At 34.6% G+C, this 21,012-nt stretch overlaps 1 protein-coding gene across 1 annotated transcript in view; it reads left to right on the top strand.

Moving 5' to 3' along the window:
• DOCK2 (dedicator of cytokinesis 2) overlaps positions 1-21,012 on the top strand; it is a 187,111-nt gene that overhangs the window by 44,181 nt on the left and 121,918 nt on the right. The window contains exons 24-26 of the mRNA XM_040573039.1: positions 3,285-3,355; positions 3,958-4,064; positions 20,720-20,862. Of these exons, the coding sequence (XP_040428973.1) occupies positions 3,285-3,355; positions 3,958-4,064; positions 20,720-20,862 (321 nt within the window). The remainder of the gene's footprint in view (positions 1-3,284; positions 3,356-3,957; positions 4,065-20,719; positions 20,863-21,012) is intronic.

The raw sequence follows: 21,012 nt of genomic DNA, 5'->3' as shown, positions 1-21,012 counted from the left end.
AGCCAGCTTGATGTACTGTATGTACATCTTTGCCCCAGCTCAAATTCTTTCTTGTTGAATCAAGACCTGAAATATTTCTATGTAAAACAACAAACAAACAAACAAGTAAAAGCTGGCTAAGATACTGCAGTAGACTCTCATAGAAATAAATTAAGACAATAGCTTTATCCCTTTTAAAATATCTAAAAAGGAGCCAAAGAAAGAAACGCCCTGATTGTATTTATTTTAATCTACCTATCCCCAATAAAGAAGAGACAGTTTTTAACAAGGAATTTGCAGTGTAGAGACTTACGGAGTCTACATAGGTTTGATTCTAAGACTCTTTTTGAGCAGCTCTTTCATCTTTGCAAGGTTTAGTACAGAAGCACTGCGATGTTGATAGCTAATCAGGAAACAGTAGACAGGTTCTCATTTAGTGACAAAACCAAAAGCTTGTCTAGCCATTGGCATATTAAAATTTCAATTTGATAATTGAAAAGAAAAACACTTTTTCCTTGGTCTTTTTCAGTAAAATGGGATATTCCTGCTAACGTTCTCCTACTGCTGATTGTGTTTTCATGTGCTTTTCAATTTATTGTTGGCCTTGCCTTGTTACTTACACTCCTGCCGCTCACTAGGAATGTTTCAGTAAGCTCTACTTTTACTTTGCACATCTTAGTCCACCTATCATAGCTGTTGTCTTATTCATGTACATGAATTTCTTGTGAACAAACTGAAATATTGATGCAGTGGTGGGATTGCTGTGTATTTCAAATGCTAAGTTTATGCATGTGAAAGGTCCATTCATAAATACTTGTTTGGACTAATCTTTGTCTGATATTTTAAATATTTTTCTGGTTATATGAACCGAGATCTAGAAACTCAGGAAAAGTAAATGTTTTGTGGCTGAGATTCTGTGACCTGTTGACTGTATGCAATATGATTCTGATACTTTTTTATACAATGAGTTAGAATTCTCTCTATAGTAGCCAAAAATCAGGTATTACTTCTGCTCTGATATCATTTGAGTGCAGCCTACCCTTTTCTCTTCAGCCAGGAAAGTGATATAAGTAGTACAATAAATGGTAATTGTTCTTTTTTAAAAGGATGGCAGGCATACAGTAGTATGTTTTTTTTTTCCCCCATTTATTCCATTTTATAGGAATGCACATCAGTGTGGCTTTGCATCAGATAGACACCAAGTTATGTAGTAATAAATTCTTTTCCAGTTCCTGTTTTATGATTCAGTTACACCTCTTGATAGGGCTTCTGCTGTTGGGAGAATTCCCTTCATGAGTTTTTGTGGGCTTGAGTCTATTTTCTAGATTTTTCTTTGTTGTGTAAGTTTGTGTAGGACAAAGACTTGGGTCTCATGGTTCAAGTATGTTTTGGGGATTTTACTTAAAAATTTCATTTTCAGTTTCTTCTGGAGAAGAGAAGAATTTTAGCTGATTGGGTTAACATACAGGTTATATTGAGTTTTATTCAAATGACGGGAGAATCTCTTGTGGCACATAGCTGTAAGTATTTATTAGCAAGACAGGGCTTTTTGCCCCATCATACTAAAATCATTGACTTTTGCTGTTTCTTCCTAGAAGTTATCAAATCACTTAACAGCGATTTGATATCAGCAGTGATTTCTGAAACACACTATGAGAGATGGAACATGCTTTTATAGTGTTGTTTTGGAAGCATATAACTGTCAAAACTCAGTGTTACCACTTGAAAATGCTAGGCCTGTGTATAGGCAAGCATAAGGATTAAATAACTTATGTAGATGAGAGCACTGTGGAGCCCTTTGTAACATTTTTTTTGAATTAATGACTTACTCTACACTGAAATCATTTGTTTTACCTTGTTTACAGGAAATATAAAGTGTTCTGAGACTTCCCCTGATGTGTAGCAGTAGCTCATAATTAAAAAGCACATGTGCTTATAGTTAGTTTGGTTTGTCACTTATTGTAATTTAAGTATGTATGGACTTCAGGGGCTAATGGCAAAACTCCTTTTTGGGCTTTTTAAAGTTAATTTGGGTTTCATGTTTTGCCATTGTAAAGCTGAAAGTGCGTTCTTTACTTATTACAGTTATATAAACAAATGACATAAAGCAAGAACTACGCTCATTTGCAAGGTGAGCAGTAAACTCCACTCTTCTGAGTGAAAACAGTGTCTAATTTCAGCATGCATTTATTGGATAAAGGGTTTAATCAGTCCTGTAGTGTACATTGTATCACCTAGAAGAAAAGACAGTAAGTCTTTGTGTAACCTGTAGTTTGGGGATTTGTTCTTATTTCTTTTAGTAGGTCAGGAAGTATCATAGGTGAAACATGCCTATTATGGAAAATCAGAGCTATATCAGAAATAGAAGACTTTGCAGTAACTTAGTTCCCAGCAAAATGTTAGTAGCAAGTTAAACCCAAAAGTTGCATAATAAAGTAAAGCTGCTATTAATTTTGTAATTCGCATTATCTGGACCACGAAGAGGTTAGTCAAATTAAAACTTTATATAGTTTATTCTCTTTAGTATAGTTGGATTTATAGCAGCATGCTAATGTAATTCATGATTTCCAAGTGTTTTCTTCAATAGTAAATTCAGTGAAGGCTAAAATCTTTCAACTCAAAAAGAGTTTTATGACAGTGAGTAGTGCAAGCTAGTCTTTGAGAATGTTTGTGTTTAAATGTTAGTGATGATTTTGAGTTTGAGGATTACCTGCTTGAGTATTCTTGTCCGTGATCCTTGTCTTCTTTTAAGGTTTGCTGATTCCACAACGTTATCAAAATACATCTCAGAAATGACTATGAAAAAATATAACCTCAGATAGTTTAGCTGCAGATGATTGGTTAGGGACATGATGCTCCATTTCATATTCCACAGAAAGCGTAGCCTTTGGGGTGGTTAGGTGACTGTTATCCTTTCTGCCCTCTGCTTGGCATGTGTCTGGGACAGACTGATGTAGGTTATGATCAAATTGCTCCTGTATTGATCAGGGCTCAGTTTACATATTTGCATAATAAAGATGGTCTTAGTACCAGTGGTTTGCAAGCGGAATGTGATTCAATTCATGCTATTGTATTGAAGTTCTTCTGCATATCTTCAGCATAAGAGCCCTTGTGTAAGTACTGCTTTGTGTTGAAATTGTATTAAAATGCCATGTAAAATTTTAGTCTGAGGGAAGAAGCCCAAATTTATCACTTTGTTTTGTGTGTTTCTGTTTCAGTGTTTGTATTCAGTGCTCTGTGTTGTGTTTGTATGATGTATGCACAGATAAATGTACAAAAGGAACACAATTTGTATTTCAATTCAGGTTGCTGCTTTGAAGTACATACCATCAGTTCTTCATGATGTTGAAATGGTCTTTGATGCCAAGCTACTGAGGTGAGCTGATTTTGAACATTTAATAGATGTATCTATCACATGATGTGTACAATGTAAAACTAATTTGTACCTGGAATTAATTATTAATTGGTTTAAGTCAAGAAAGCTATGGTAGTTTCTGCTGATCGAGACAGTGATAGAACTCTGGACATGTGTTGTTCTCATTTGATTTGTATAATGACAGAATTGAATATTGAGGCCCAATTCTTAAGCAGTAACTCCATGAATGAAATGAGCAAGTGAACACTATCATTTTTTCCCCCTTGAATAAGTGCTATTCAAGAAAACCAAATCTGATTTTCGCAGTTAGAAATAAGTATCTTTATTTGTCAAAGAAGAATTGCCTCCATTGTACAAGAATATTTTTACTGCATTGAAAGAAAAAGGAAATAAACATTTGTAAAAATGGCCAACATTTAGATCATCCTTATCTTGTTTCTCTTGAAAATTATCTTTGTAACCTGTGATATGGGAAATAAATCTAAATCTTAAAAAGAAATACATATTTAGAACTATCTAGTATTTTGCTTTTGCTGTCTTTCTTATTAACACATGATAAATTCATCTGTACTGTATTTATGACACTTTCCCTTTACATGCAGCCAACTGTTATATGAATTTTACACTTGCATTCCACCAGTGAAACTACAGAAGCAGAAAGTGCAGTCCATGAAGGAAATAGTGCGCAGCAACCTTTTTAAAAAACAAGGTAAATATAAAATGCCTTTAAGGCTTTAAATAAATAGGTGTGGAAATGTTGACTGACTTCTGTTTTGTGCAATTCATGTTTGAAATTGAGTAGAACTGATACTGAGAAAGTGTGAATTCTAGAAGGCTGGCCTCTGGAGAGGATTAAGCTTTCTCTGATTGCTGTTGTGCAAAGCATAGTTGCTAGCAGAAAACACGGAACAGGTAGGTCTCAGAGGAAGAATTTTGTATTTTTCCTCTGATATAATGGTTAGATGGATGGAGCTCGATATCTATCTTTTGAACCCATTTGTAAACTCTATAGTGAAATAGGAACATGAAATGAAACCTTGTGAAGACAGCTTACGGTATGTTATATAAGGCTTCTGCCTCAGTCGAGGAAAAATCCTGATTGTGCTGTAATATAGCTCAGCTGCAATGCAGTTCCTCTGTTTATAGGAATCAGTATTTTTCTTGACTTTTATCAGATCTTAGTGTCTTTTTTCATTCTCAGAACAGGAGTAAAAAAATGATACCAATGTGTTTATGGGCCTTGTTTGTGCTTAGTTTTCCTTTGTTCTGCCACAGATGGGGAATTTTTTCTCGAGGAGTCCTAGCAGAGAAGCCTGGTTGACTTCATCTTGAGATTTAAGGGTTCTGCCTCCACTCTTGTGGACTGGATGGCTTACTTCTATCTTAGCATTGTACTGGTGTGTAAAAAGACCACAAGAGCTTTGAAAGGCAAAAGTTCTACTCAAATGGATGGCCATTCTCTCGTAATTTGTTTCTGACAATTTATAGATAATGATTCTGGGAACTTTGCAGTTACAGCAGTTAGCAGCAAGTAGTACTGAGCGTGGGTAGAGAGAGGGCGGGCTGCTCTGCTCATCTCATTGCTCTGTGTTGCCAGAAGAGTGATGCAGTTTGTACTAGCAAGGACAGATGGAAATTCAACTTTATTTTACAACTATTAAGAGCAAATCAAACTAGTTAACTTTCAAACAGATCTAGACTTGTATTCACTTTTTTTTTTTTTTTTCAGACAGTTTACTGTATTTCTATTTTCCAAGTACTTACTGATATATCATTGCACTACTGGTTACATTTACATCTGCTAAGATCAGAAGTATAAGTCTTAGCTTTTGTCTCTGCTTCTTGTAGCAAGTAGCATTTAAGACCAGAAAGAAAGACAACCTCTCCCAAAACTGAAAGACATTTGGGTTAAAATAAGGCACTCTCTTGAACTCTTTATTTTATTAGAATTCAGTTAGATACCTTGACTATGTTTAACATGGAGAAATTAACTGTAAGCAGTAATGTCCTTTTTGTGTGCGTGTGTGCAATACTAATGATGTTTGCAACATGTATGTATGTAAGATACCAGCCCCAGCTCCTCAGGTAATGACAGTTTTATTCAATTTCCAGTCAACCAACTCTCTGCCTCAATAGTTATAGATTTAAAGGAGCAGAGTAATTCTAGTTCTAATAGTACTGAGGATACTACTTGTTTTTGTCTGTATTTTGCTAAATTTTATGCTTTTAGTGTTGATACATTAACTTCCAGCCAAATAATTGTTTTGCTGGAAGAAAAATTCAGATTTTTATCATTCTGCCTGTGAATCTTACAAGCCAGAGAATAAGAGCAGGTACTGCTGTGGAATAACAATAGCTGGATATTTTTCTTTAAAGAAGCTTGTCATTGAAATGCATTTTTATTGGTTCATATATCAAGAGTCCTGGTCAGAAAAACAGCACCCTTTATAATAAGAAATAAATCCGTAAGAAAGATCCAGAAACAAGTAGCTGAACATAAAATAAGCTGTGTGCTTCACAGTTCCGTTGACTTGCACCTTGCTCCTCCTGGTGTACACTACACAGTTAGTTCCTTTCTTCCATATCTATGTATGCTCCAGAAGAAAACAAGTGTTTTTTTGACCACATTGTTTATCACTGTTCAGGAGTAGGACTTTGTGCTGAGTGCTGTACAAAATCAGAAGAAAAAGCGGCTTGATAGGAGGAGCTTGCAGGCTCAGTAAAAGGAACTAAACAGTGTAACACAGCATGTCAGCGCACCAGCAGCATAGTAGTTGTCTTCAATTGCTGCATTTGTGCTGGCGGGCATAGAGCTGTCCAAGTGTAGTTAGTTCTTTACACCTTTTCCTAAACTGTCTAAATTCTGCAATATATATAGTTATATTGAAGGATACCATAAAATTATTGTGACCTGTACACTGTTAATTGTCTGCACACTCTGCTGGAAAATCTGGGAGCTGATGATTCTTAATTTGGTTATTTAGGTCAGTCAGTTTCCTTACTGATATATGGGAACACCTATGATCTTGCATTTGGTAGAGATATGTGTCAACTGTACATATGTGTCAATACAAGTCAACTACTGAAAATCAAATTTGCTAGCAAGAGTTATGTTCATGTCAAGTAATATTAACCCTTGAAGATGGATGTCTGGATTTGAATTAGAGAGTTTAGGATTCCCTTTATAGTACTTGAAGACAGATGTGTCTGTTTGCCTTATTCTTACACAGTCTCTTTAAGTGTGTGTGCTTCCACAGATTGCTGCAGGGTGAAAAGTTATCTGTCTCTCTATTTTTCATGTTATACGGTAATGTGAGATATTTAATTTACCCCAGAAGAATATGTTGTCTTGACTTCATTTACAACATGTTAAGATCATATTTACAAGCATTTATTATGGAGATCCTGCAGCATCATAATTTTTTCTCATAATAGCTTTTTTTTTTTTTTTTTTTTTTTTACACAGTTGTTAAAGCTCTAGAGCTTAGAGTCCAATCCAGTATTTAGAACATGATTTTCGGCGTTCTTCTCTGAATGCTCCACAAATGCATAAGTTACAGATTTGAAGATGGTGTCTCACTCTCAAAAATACACACTTGTTTTCAGTAAATTAATGTTTTTATGGTGGGACATTTGAGTCAGGTAACAAGCAGGTGTATAATAATGATCAAATGCATCAAAAATGCATGGTAAGGTGGTAATCTCAACATATATATGTAGTATTTGAGAAACAGTTTTATTGACAAATATAGAAATAAAACAATATCTGAAGTATTACGTGAAATTTGAAGTATTCTGTAAGGTGATGCAAACTGTCAGAGGGCAAGTTCTCGGGGCATTAGCCTGTTGAGACAGACTACTTCCACTGGGCAGTAGCGTGACGTAGGCATCTTCAGTATTGCCTCGGTTTGAGGCTGCCATCTAAATATTATTTCTGTTTTCCTAATAACAGCTCTATACTTAATGCTTTCCAAGCATTTTGCTGCTTGTTGTCAACCAGAGTTTTACCTTAGATGTAGCTGAAAAAAGCTGAAAAAATGAAAAACAAAAACAAAACAAAACAAACAAACAACAACAACAACAAAAAACTTTTTTAAAGTAATAAAGAACTTCCATGTTTTCAGGTACAGTTTAGTGCCAACAAGCCTTGAATCCAGGATCCACTGAGTATATGGCACTTTCTGACTGTATTGGTTTCATAAAATGAGATTTAAACAAGAAATAAACTGTAGAACCAGTGCACAAGTACATCTCGAATCCTGTGTTCAGACAGTGGTCATCTGCTGGAGGGGGGGAAGGCAAATAAAAGGTAAGGGAGATAGGGAGAGAATTATAGAGGAAAATACAATTTTGGCTAAATAAAACCAAACAATTGGCTTTATTTGTTGCAGTACATAGTGGCTAAAGTATCCCTTAATCAGTGCTTAGGGCAATTTACAATTCCTTCTCTAGGTAGGAGACTTTGTTGTTTCAGCCATCCTTGGCAATTCTTGCTGTTGCTTGCATTGTTTATATCACGCTTTTCTCATCACTCTGTGTGCTTGTTGTGTGTCCACCCTTCAAATCTGCAGTTTGTCCTAAGATGCATTTGCCCTTCTTTCTTAGATGTATTACTTAGTTGTGAAATGGTATCCCACTGTAAAGAGCCTGTAACTTTTACTCGATTGCATTGAAGGATATTTTCTTTCAGCTCTTTACTGAAGAATATGTTCGTATGTGGCAAATGTGTTTCTCTGGGGAATCTAGCCATTCTACAAACTTTCAATTTTTTTATTTTTCACGCTATGGGAGTCATTCACTCTAGTTGATATTCTAATAGTAAATGAAAGGTCATTTCTATATTTATGCTGTCTTGTGCAACCACTGTAGAATTATTTGTGACTTAAATATTGAACTAATTGCTGGTAGGTGAAGGGAATAGAGATGTGCAGGTTTTCTTTCCTTTTTGTTTTATCTAAAATACATTAACATTTTCCCATATTTACTATGCTTATTTGGGATATATCTATTTGACAGCTACATGAAAATCATCTCATTGTAAGTATTGCTTTAGAATTTAGTTTAAATTCTGTATAAAATGTTGTTTGGCAACTGTCCACAGTATGAAGTCATCACATTAGCTGAAAATCAGGTCACTTTAAAGAGGCTTCTGCAGATGATAATGAAGCGGTGGTAATGTCTTGTTGCTAATGAATATGTGTCTGTATATTTGTAAGATATATTAAGATCTCTGCAATGGCAGTATTTAACACTCGTAACTTAGGTTGGCTTTAAACTTAAAAGCATAAATCTCCTGGTCTGATGTTTAACAACATGCTTTGGGCAAATGATTGGGTTTTGCATGTAGTTAACCATTACTGTCATATATTTAAACAATCTATAATGGTCCATAAAGGAGCTGTGTGTAATATAACAAGGTTGATTTTGCAAAGATAACAGAGGGTTATAGTTCTGAAGAGCAGTTAAAAAATGGTCGTCAGAGCTTAAGTGTGTTGCTTTGCTCTTGATCTCTGCAACTCCCGCCCCAAACCTGTGGTCTTAGTCCCTTCCCAAGCCATATTTGTGGTTTCTCCCTGCCAGCTCCAGATCTGGAACATACTCTTGTATAACATGGTTTTGTTTCTAGTCAACTTCCATTCTATTTTCTATAAGGTCCTCAAAGGAGGAGTCAGGGGTTTGCTTTCCCATGACATGGCAAGTACCTTAATTTGATGCTTTGTTTTTGGTGCTTTTTGCTGGTGATCTGCTGCAAATTCCAGAAGCAAAAGCAGTCTTTTCCCAGTTCTAAAGGTTGTCTTTCTTCGGTGACTATTAATCAAAAGTTAGTGAGATTCAAATCCAGTTACCATTATAGTCTGCTTAGCATGGTTTTTCTTTTATTACACTAACAGGCCTTTGCTTTAGCTGCAGTCTGTTAATGCATAATGCTCTGTAAAGCTTTTACTGCTTGCAGATAAATAATAGTAATAGATTGCTGCTTGCTTGTAAATGCAGCTTGTCTGAAGTCAAGAAATACATAGCTGGTATATCATAGAAAATGTCTACCTCAGATTATGGTGCAAGTTATATAAAGGGTATATATTTTCCATTTTGAAGTTTTTAGGGTAATAACGTGTAAAAAGTTTTGCTAAAAATATTTTTAGTTCTGAGGAGCTTCTGTAAAAGAACTAGGTGGAGCTTTTGTGTACTGCTTACCAGATAATCGGAACATTTTAATTTTTCCCAGATGAGTAGTTAATCTTAGTTATAAATTTTAGAAGTGTACAGAACCTCCTTGTGCAATTTTGGCTAATATCAAACACTTGACAGCAAAACCAGGCAGTGAGGACTGTAAATGCAGAATATAATACTTATTTAAAACGTTTACCAGCCTAGCTGTCTCATACTGGGTATTAAAATCCTGCCTATCTGAACAGGTCATTGTGATCCAAACTTGCTCTAGTAACTGAGAGTGAAAATCTATGCATTTTTTTTAAATATATACAAATCATAATGTGTTTATATGTATATAGTGATTATATGTGCAAGATCTACTTTAAGATGCTTTTATTAATATGAAATATATAATTATATAACAATGCTGAGATGATAGTGTTTTTAGAGGAGCCTGGGGAAATACCAGCTGATGTTTTTAATTATTAGTTTAAAATTAAAGATGATCCTCTGAAGAAGCAGTTTCCCAAAATAGAGAAATCAGGTGGATATCTTTTTAAAATAAAGCTAAAATGTATGCTGTGTAAGTCATTTTCTTGCTCATCAGAGAATATTTGTGCTAACTAGAGAATATTCATTGAAAGATTTTGTATTTCAATGTTTTGATGAAATGAGGGAATGATGTCTTTTTTTTTTCTTTCTTATTTTTTTTTTTTAAGAGTTTTAAGTTTACACATATCTGGATTTGACAATTTCCATTCACTGGGATGCATTTTTTTTGGTGGGGTGCAGGGAACTTAGCTTTTCCTATCATCAGTGCAACCCAGTGAGGGTCAAATAGACTCCTCCAAGTATGTTTTCCTTTTCTTGAGACCATTCCATGAAGAAGTTGTCATCCCTCTGACACTTACTGTGGCTACCTAACAAAGTTACTATTGCTTCAGTAGTATTACCTTAATATCTGTTATGCCATTTAATCATAGAGCTTGTCTTTTGGGTGATAATCTTAGAATTTTCCTTTTACCTAAACTGTCTCTACATTACTAATGGCAGAAAATCAGTCTTGGGATAACTACAGGGTGTTTTTACTTGTAACTGATATTTTAAGATTATTTGTATTTATGTTGTATTTTCATATTGTTTAGATTTAACCTGCAAGTTGTAAGTATTGCAGGGGAAAGTCCACAACATGTTTAATTTCTGGCACTGTGTAATGTGAAAAAAACAATATACAGTTATTTATCTGACTGATACTATAGAGGTACGAAAAAAAATCTGTGCTGTGCTATTTTAATATTGAGCACAGTAAAGAGCAAACAAGTCCTTCTTGTACATGACCGTAGTTTAAAATAGAAATAAAACTCCAAAAGCCAGCTTTTCATATTCTACATCAAATACAATTGATTGTAAAATACATCATATTTAGCACTGTGTTTGTAGGGTGTGGACAATGCCTGATTCATTACTTGAAGCAATGACGTGGAAAGTAATTAACAAGAATGGAAGCATATGTAGTGTATTACAAAATACTATGCAGCATGATAATTTACAGTATCATTAACTAAAGTTCACGTTTATCTAGAAGAGGTAGTGTTTTTTTTTTTTTCTGCTGAGAATATGGAATATACTTAGCTAAAGTGCCAATTACGATGAAGTCTATTCATTTGCATTTTTCAGATTATCCATTTTTCCTCCAGGCTTTAACACTTAGTCTCTTTCTAAGTAGGTCATTAGAGTACCAGTTAAGTTCATTCACCAACAGCAAGGTCAATACCCAGTGGTATTATCTATAGCTCCTACAATATAATTAGATTTCATATACTGGTAGTTCTCTTCCTTTACCCATTGATGTTCACAGCTTTTTCTAAGGAAGTAGAATTGGGATAACAGGAAGATGTGTTTTTTTTTGTTTGTTTTCAAAAAAATGATAAATAAAAAGCCTGTGAAACTTGGTTTTATTAAATTACACATGAACCTAAAGTTGGAAGCCTTGAAGTGAATCTGAATTTACTGGTATGTAGTTCCAGGTTTTCAGAAGTTTTCACTGTAGTTGGTCATAGAATGGAGATTTTTGTCAGATTAGTTGCACGGTCCTGATGAGTGCTACCATAATTGGTCTTCATAAGCCCTACAGTGAAACCACCCTCCTACAAGCTTTTAGATTACATTGACACATTTTTTGTTGAGGTATCAATTTCTAGTTCCTGCTCTGTATTACTGCTTACAGATGGGTACAGTGGTTAATATGTTTCAGGGGCTGAATGTACAAAGACTTGGAACTGCTTGTGCACTTTAACCATGAAGTTTTTGAATATTCTTATGTGATGTTTAAGCACATGCACAGACACTTTATCCAGTTTTTGCCTTCAGATAGTGTAGTGTCCCTCATTAAAAGACAAGAAATCTTAAACTTAATTTTGACATTTTCCTTCTAGATCTGTTGACGATTCATTTTTTAAATATATCTCAGGGAAAGAAATGGTTGTCTTGTCCTTCATAAACACCCTTACTGGGATTTCAAAGTCTCATTTGATGTAAGGAATGGTCTCCTGGAAGATCTTTTTCCCTTTGCATAACTGTATTTAATGGATTTGTCTCTGTCTCTCTGGAAATTCTCTTTTGGACCTGCTGAAAAAGTTTTGTTAGAATTTCTTAATTTCTGTATAAAGCTAGCATTGATGCATACTTAGTTTTTAGGAAACCTATTGCCAAAATTCCACGACTACCTCTCTGTTTTTGACAGATCACCATTTTTAGACATAAGTGTTTACCAATTGCATGCAATTTTTGCTGCTGTTATTGTTTCCAAGCTTGCAGTGTTTGGAACTAGATTTTTATGTAAGATGAACATGGAATGTTCACTGACATTATATTGAAATTTGTAAATCAGTTTGCCTTTGGAAAATTGTTTTTTATTGGTGTGAAATGAATATCAAATGCTTAATTGTACGCGTGTGTGTATGTGTATATAAATAAAGTGTGTATGTTCACATTTCTGCTTTTGACTTGGTGTTCTCTAGAGGTCCACTCCCGACTAGGAGTTTGTGCAGTAGCAAAACAATGAGATCTGCTTCAACGAATATAAAGTACAAGTAGGTCACACAGATGGTCATTGGCAGGGTTGGGAACAGAGCTTCAGTCTCTTGGCTCAAAATCCAGAGCCTCTGATCACTAGCTGCAGACATAGCTCCTGCATGTTCAGCATATGCAAAGCACTTGCTGATTTCTGGAGGCAGCAGCATCAAGAGACATATGTTAGCAGTAGGGGTTAATTTGCCAAATGCTAGAAGAAATGCTGAAACTATAGTAGTTGTTTTTCTAAAGGAAGAACTCCTTCTATTTTAAATTTTATTTAAACAAAATTTGTATTTGTCTGCAATTTGACTAGTTTCGTAATATTCACGTATATGTTACCAACTTCAGGTATCTGTGGAATGGTCTGATTCTTTAGTTTTACTGCTTGAAAGGTATCAGTAGTCCATGTGTTGGTCATCTAGAAGAACAAGCATTTAGGTCAGATCTGAGATTTATCCCTTAGTAAGCAATGTACATATTTATATGTGTCCTATATTGTTAAGATGTAGTTGAGTGAAACTGTCTGTTTGCAGTTGGTTGGTCCTATGCTATGAATGTTGTGTGTTATTACAGGTTAAAATGACAACATTTTAATTGCAGTATGATTTTCAATTCTATAATATTCAATTTAGTCAGTCCCACATAAAATAGGTAAACTGAAATTTGTAATAGCACATTTCTGTGCCTCTAATTTTAATTGGCAGACAGAACCATAAATTAAGCATATATCTAATACACGGTATATATTGATTTATGTTTTTGTTTAATTTCAAGTTATGCTTCAGTAGCTGTTGGTCAGCTCTTTATGAAGAAGCTGGGGACTGGATTTAATATAGCTCAGTAGATATGAGATATAAGAAGTTACGTTACCACTAATAAAAAGTAATTGTAACTTAGTAATGGGGATTAACACAATAAATGATGCAACAGCTGATTCACATATAATACTGTTGGCAGAAGCATTAATTCCTGCATCATTTTATAGGTTATACACACTTCATTCTGTGTAATGAATATCCACTGTCACATTTGTTAGAATCACATATGTTTGTTAGAACCGCACCTAGTCAGCTTGTTTCATTGTATAGTATGATTCTTGAAACTGCTAACAGCAAAACGTAATGTATTATAAATAACAAATCTGAGTAATAAAAAACTTTGTCCAGTATGCACGTATTCCTGTAGTAAATGAAAGCGAGTTGTGAAATTCAAGCCACAAAGTGTAAGCTCTGTAAAGCTTGTCCTGAAATCAAAATATTTTCGTGACTTTTAATAATAAACTAGTGACAACTTGTAGGAGGAGAAGACATTGCTTTGTGTAATAAAGTACAAAGTGAATACCAGTGGGTTTGGTAATGTTGGTTTTGTACAGTGGGTTTGGTAATAATGTTTTTGTACAGTAGAGCCTCAGGAATATAAGATTTTCCTGCTAGATACCGAAATACACTTCTGTGTTAGAGCAAAAAGGAAAATGACTCTTACTTTCATGTTCTTTAGAATCCTTCTTTCTCATGATTTGAATTTTCTACATGGACTATGACCTATTAGAAAACATAGGTTTGCATAGCTGTATAATGCCTAACTTGCGCAAGGAAGATATCTTCTGATCTTTTCTTCTTGTACACATCTACCTGGAAAGTCAATGCTCTAAGTTCAGATAAGTGCAAGTAAGGATCTACTAAGGGAAATATTAGAGTTAAAATGATGACACCTAATTAGAATTATCTGATTTTTCTCTGCAGTGTCATCCAATTAAAGATGTAGAAATCGGTGTTTTGTTTTTGTCTTCAGGACTGTTAAGAACTAAGTTGAAAAAAAAGTTGAATGAATGCTAGTAATTGGATGAAGCATCTTTCGATTTTATTATTGCCAGAAATGAGTTACAGATAAAATAATAATAATAAGAAGAAGCAGCTAGTTTCATAATAAGTTGTGATATGAGTACTTAAGCTGAACTTCTGTTTTTCATTTTCTGTGATGGTTTTCCTGCACTGTGTTCAACACAACTTTTCAGCATTTCAATATGTTTAAAAGTAGGAAATTGTTAATGAATTTTACTCTCCCTTTTTTAGCTACTGAGAAAACCCCAAAACACTGTTCATGAAGTCCCTTAAAAATGTCTCTACACTGAAAAATAATCTCTCCTGTGGATCTGCTCTTGAATTTTGTATGTAGCTTTAAAAATATGCTTCTAAGAAACACTTCTGTGAGAACTTTTTTCTTTTTTTTTTCTTTTTGTCTTTCTGCCTTTTGTAATATATAGTGGTCTTTTTAGGGGTGTATTATCCTTAAAGCATCACATCTCAAATCCAGTTTTATTCATGCAGTAGTTTGACATGGATATGGAGGGCATATGCATATCTACAAGTATTCGTTTTCATGAATTTGTAGTGACGCATTGGGGGTTAAAGCCATTATCTTCTTGTGTTTATGGAGAAGTAAGTAACATGCTAGACATTTTGATAATTATCTGCTACTTGTAACATTTTCTTGGTCTTCACCCATTATGGTAAGTTTTTTAAATAAATATATCAAGATCTTTGCTTTTTGGAGGGAACTATAAATCTAGCTATGTGAACTAACTTTAACAGTGAACTTCTAAATGTAAAACAGTCTGCTTATAACTCTGTCAAGTGGAAAAGAGAACAGCTGTATTACAAGAGTTGATACAAATCTCTTGCTTATTTTAGTTTAGTGTATCAATTAAACGAAATGTGGAAACATGAAAGTTAGAATTCATCGATATTCCATTGTCCAAACACAAGGCAAACTTTTAAATCTGTTGGAGAGGATATGCTGACAAGCATTTGCGGCAGGCTGGCAGACCGCAATTATTGCGGGCAAGCTGGAAAATGCACTGAAAGCTCAGTGTTGTTTTGGCTATAGCAAAGGTGGTGTTAGATGTTGTTTTGGCTGCCTTCCAATAAATGACACAACTGAGCTCCCATCCAGAGTTAGAGAAACTTGAATTGGATGCATTCTGCAGTACTTGATGCTCGGTAGTGGTGGTGTGCGGTGACCATTAAGCCAGTACCTATTCTGTTGTCTAACCTTACTGATGCTTGCCCAGAATGGTCGGCTCCAGTGCTGTGTGCTGACTTTCTGCCTCAGTACTGGATTGCAGGACACACAGAACTCACTGCTTACAGTGCTGCCAGTCTGTAGGTAATTTACAGTCTCTCTCCGTTCTTTGGCTTTTATTTCACCTGGGAAATTTAGATTTATCGATTGAAAAAAAATGCATCAAATTTTAACTTCATGACTTTTGTGCTCCCAACAAAGAGTTACATGGTAAATAACAGAGGGAAGACTTTCAGGAGAAAGATGCCTGCTGTTGTGAACAGATGTCCTTTGTGAAGAAGCATGGCATTGTAATTGTGCACTGAGTGCCATCAGAAGTCTCTCCTTGTTGAAGGGATGTTGTTCGCTGGTTTTATTTTTAAGGCTTTGCTCGAAATCTGTTTTCAAATGACACCTATGTCCTTATTAATTTGGCATGCTAGTTCAAGTGGGCATGAAACCATCCTAACAGATGGCTATGACTGCAGTCTTGCCAGGTAATCAAGAGTAGTGTTTCCTAAGGGAGATAAAAGTGGTGTTAAATCTTTATTACTGTTTTGGCTGCACATATGAGGCAGTCAGGAATGAAGCACACCTGTGATTTTTGCCGAAGGAGACCCAAATGTCTTTTCTAATGACATTATTGCATTAATGACATTAAGTTTGAATTTCACTTGCCTGAGACAGAAGAAATCATTAGCTATTTTCTAAAGAGTTCTTAAATAGGGGAATTAAATTACACACAGCTATGCTTAATCCTTTACCAGAATGAATCTACCTGAACCCTAATGAAGCTATTACCAGGGAACTTTGCTCTGAGAAGTGTTGGAATTTGGGGCTGATTAATACATATTCTAAAGAACAGTATTTCTTTTGAGGGACATTGATGGAACAAATGTTTTCTGTGTTTAAATACAGTTTGAGGCAATATGTTTTATTCTAGTTTCCAGGAAATGCCAGTAAAACATTGATCAGTTGTTTTTTATCATGGATTTTAAAGTTAAAAAAGAGTGTATGTCTTTGCTGGCAATCTTTCTTCTTACATCGTTTATCAAGCAGAAAAAAAGCAGCTAGCACTTAAATTTATCAAGCAAAAAAAGCAGCTAGTACCTTCCCCCTTTCCATGTTCCTCCCATCTGTGTTGAGCTTTCTTGAAAGGGTGTGTGGGTGTAGTGGGGGAGGATTGTTTGATGAACACAAGTTATCAAATACTGTAACAGAAAATTTTAATTTGGCTATTTCTATCTTTGATAGCTGTAAACTTTCCTTCCATGGTTTTCTTAATTCCTACTCAACTTTTTTCTAGCCAATGATTTGTTGATGTTCAAATGAGCACTTTGCTTGTTTTGCTACTTAACTTGTGCATTCGTATCTTAATATTATAAGCTGGAATTTATATAGCCATTTAATAGAAATTTTTGTCCCATGGTAATAGGATTACTACATGTTTTATATAAAAGGTCTGGTGAAATAGTGGTATAATTTTAATGTAAATATCCTGTTGTTGGAGGGAGGGGAAAAAAAAGAAGTCATGACTGTAGTTTTCTGTTAACATCAATCCATTTGCAAGCTCTGATTGAGATCAGGGGTCATTTGCTACAAATACCAGACCTTTTCAGTTATTTAGATTATATGAGTATCTTGGAATTGCATCGTCATATAGGATGACTTCAACTTGTAAGGCTCTTACAACACTCATTTTTTTTCCTTTTCTAAGAATAATGTCTTTTGTTTCTAATTACTACCTTAAAAGTATGTTGTCTTAGTTGTTCCCTACACAGAAAATGATGTAATTTTCCTGTATTGTGTTAAATGACAAACTGAGTTTATGTAGGGGCCAGTCACAAAATAGAAGTATATAGCCTTAATCTAAGCAAAGATAATTACCACAATCCATTCAATTTGCTTTTCAAAATGTATTGAACAGTTTTTGCATGAATTAGATTTTTTTTTAATGAAATAATATAGATAAGGCTAGTTCAACAACTTTTGAATTTCCTTGTAGGTCAACCCTTTAACTTTGTTCACATCAGAAACATCACAGTAAATAATTGATCAGCTGCGTATGTTAAGTCCTTTTAAGAGATTCCATATGTATCACCTATGGACTTCTTTCATTTATAATGAAAATGCAACTGGGAGTCACGAAGCCTGCAGATAAATTAGCTTTTGAGACTGGAGGAAATCAATTATACTTTCTGCCTCAGCTGTCCTCTAAGTAAAGTAAGATTTTTGTTTTTCCTTGGCAAGAAGCTCTGCTTTCTTGATATTTAAGAAGTCTGGATGGCTTCATACATAAGAGGAATTATGCTCAAGACTTATTTCTTTTACTAAAAGGTGTGTGTATGTTTGGTTTAGATGAGTTGGACAGCGATGGGCATTTTACCCTCTGGTTGGAAAAGTTTTAAATGGCCTCTGAAAACACTGGTATGAAGGAGTTTTAAATTCCTTCCAACAAAGAACTTTACCTCCACACTTCCTTGAGGTGTCCTTAAGGTGACCACTTCCTTTCCAGTTATTGGTCAAATGGGTATCACTGGTATGTGGAGTGAGGTGTAGTTCAGTGATTAGTATACCCATAATATCTACCTTGCAGTCCTGAAAAATTCTATATAATTACGGATTTAAAATGCACATTAACTAAGATACAGGACTTGATAGACTCTTACTTTACTTTTGATATAAAGTTCATTAAGTACAGATTTTGATTATGATTTATAATGAAATTGCTTCCTGTAACTTTAAAAACTATCCAAAGACAATTTTTATATTTGCTACTGTCAGTCATTTCAAGGGTGATTTCAGTGGTTTAAAAGTTGAGCTGGATATTATTTATTCAGAAAAACATAGAATGAGATTTTACGAAGTTTTAAAGGTATTGCATGTAACTTTCAACCTTGCTAATGATGTGTCTTTGTATTAGTTTTTGGTCCAGAAGCTAAAGGTGCTACATTTGTTACATTTATAACTGGTTATTAGAGGTGCTTCAAGTGAGGAGATCAAGAAAGGAATGAATTTGCTAATTTTCATAGTAAATCTGTTTGAGATAGCTGTATAATGTTTGACGTCTGGAGCTGCCGATTACGTTACTAGTGTTGGTAACTTTTGGAGAGGAGTTCTCTGTCTCCATGGATGCAAATCCACACTGAAGTGCTTGAGGAGTGTTAGTGTGCTCTGCAGTATGATCCACTAAGTGCTTTACAAATACAGCTATTTTCTTTTTGAATTGGAGATGGCTAGTCTGTGCCCTGCATTCAGTGTAGGAAAGTTGTGGGTTTGCACGTACACAAGCCGCAAAGTGTGTGAAATTCCTTTCTGTGTTGTTCCTTGAACAGGAAATGCGGTGTTGGTATGTATTCTATAATCATGGTTTTATTACTGGGTTTGTAATTTAGTTGCTGAATAAGATTTCTCTTGTAGCTTGGAAGAAGGGCTACAAAAAAAAAAATATATAAAAGGCATTTTATTCATGTTGTGGCATTACCAAGTGTAGAGGTACTTTCTGAGGAAAAAAAAATGATTCTGCCCTTAAGACATGATTAAAAGCTGCTGGCTTATATGACTAGGAGCTGTTACTTGAAATAAAAATAATCTGCACTGGTGGTCTCTCTTGCTTCATCTGCAAAATTCAGGAATTTATTATCTTCACATTCTTCTCATCCTTTACTTTCTTCCCCTCCTGCCATCCAGTATTAGTACCCTCCATCCAGTATTAGTACCCTTACTAGGGGGATTCCTAGTCCCTGGCTTGGTTTTAAATCACATAAATCTGCTGTGGTTCACAGTGGGTTCATCAGTGAGTTAGAATAGTTTATATCCAGGTACAGGTTTTCTAAATAAGTCTTTAAAAGAAAAAAAAAAGTCACACTTTAATTTTGCTTTTAAAAACTGCATTTTCTAGTTATGTTCCATCATTTTTTTTCAGATACTGTGAGGTCTCTTATTGACACAAAATAGTATCCAATTGATGATATAAATATTTTTTTGAAAGAGTTGATGTTTAAAACAGACAGATAATTACAAGCAATAAGAATTCACTCGAGTGAAACAAGTAAGAACTTCATCTCTCTGCCAGTTACTAGAATGTTTCTTTAGTGTCTTATATGCTGCTGCAAATTTCTTTTATTCTGAGGTAGAACCTTTGAATCTATATTTACTCCTGTTTTCTTCCCAGGTTATTTTAATATATAAAGTCTTTGAAGCATGTGCTTAGCATTATTCACAATGTGGCACTGTACTCTGTTTATGTAGCATTGTACAAATAAGTTGCTACTTAAATCACTCTGTGGTGTGTCAATAAATTAGGAAAACAAACAAACAAACAAACAAACTAAACCCCCGCAACTTTTGTACCTTTTATCCCTATTTAGTCAGTACTTTCACTGAAGTTATTTCAATTTTGTGCATCTTGTCCCTACAACATTTCAGAAACATGTTGCCATTTTGGGACAGAGGTGCTATGTGAGACTTTAATGTAATTTATTATAGTTTCTGCCACCTTCCTTAGATTTAATCAAGAATGGATATATGCATAGCTCTCACTCCTCTGAGGCTTGAAAGGTTTTCATTAGTGTCCTTTTCCTATCTGCATTTTTGTATGTGTTCTTAGAAAGTATGTCAAAACAGTGTACATAGAAAAAATCTGTTGTTTCCATCTTATTTTCAGAAATATTACTTTTAAGAGTGTTTTTTCTTACATTAAAATCCTTTCATTATTTAAACATAGAGTATTTCTAGATGCTTTGTGTGTAAATTGAATATTTTTTCCCTGGGTGTTTGGGACAAATTAAACAGCATTCAGTATTTAGCAGAAACAATTTATTTTTTTTCAGGGAGTTGATTTTTTTTTTATATAGTTATTATATATATATCTATGAGAAATACTGTAGACTTACAAAAAATACCACACAGTAGTAATTTACGAGTATCCCTGAGGCATGATTGCAAAATCAACAATTCCACATTGGAAGAGACTGTAGCTGTTTTAAAGGGTGTTGTGTTTCACTGTTTGAAGTAGGATTTATTTGCAAATAGTGTTTCATGTATATTTGCTCTTAAGACTTTTTTTTCTTTCAGAATGTAGGGACATTCTGCTCCCTGTGATTACCAAAGAGCTGAAGGAATTACTGGAACAGAAAGATGATCAGCAGGTCCAAGAGAAGAAGTACTGTGTTGAATTACTCAATAGTATCCTGGAGGTTCTGAGCTGTCAAGACCCTGTAAGTATTGGTTATGATGTAGATGGCCCAAATCTGTAGTAAACCTGAGCTGATTAAGTGGTAAATTATTGATGCAGATGAATCTCATTTAAATTTTTAATACAACTTGGTGTCAAATTGAACTTTTTTCTTATTTTTCGTAAACCTAAG

Source organism: Cygnus olor, chromosome 14, assembly GCF_009769625.2.
Source record: "Cygnus olor isolate bCygOlo1 chromosome 14, bCygOlo1.pri.v2, whole genome shotgun sequence".
Taxonomy (NCBI): Eukaryota; Metazoa; Chordata; class Aves; order Anseriformes; family Anatidae; genus Cygnus; species Cygnus olor.
Note: the sequence above shows the minus strand (reverse complement) of the source record. Positions and strands in the feature narration are given on the sequence as shown.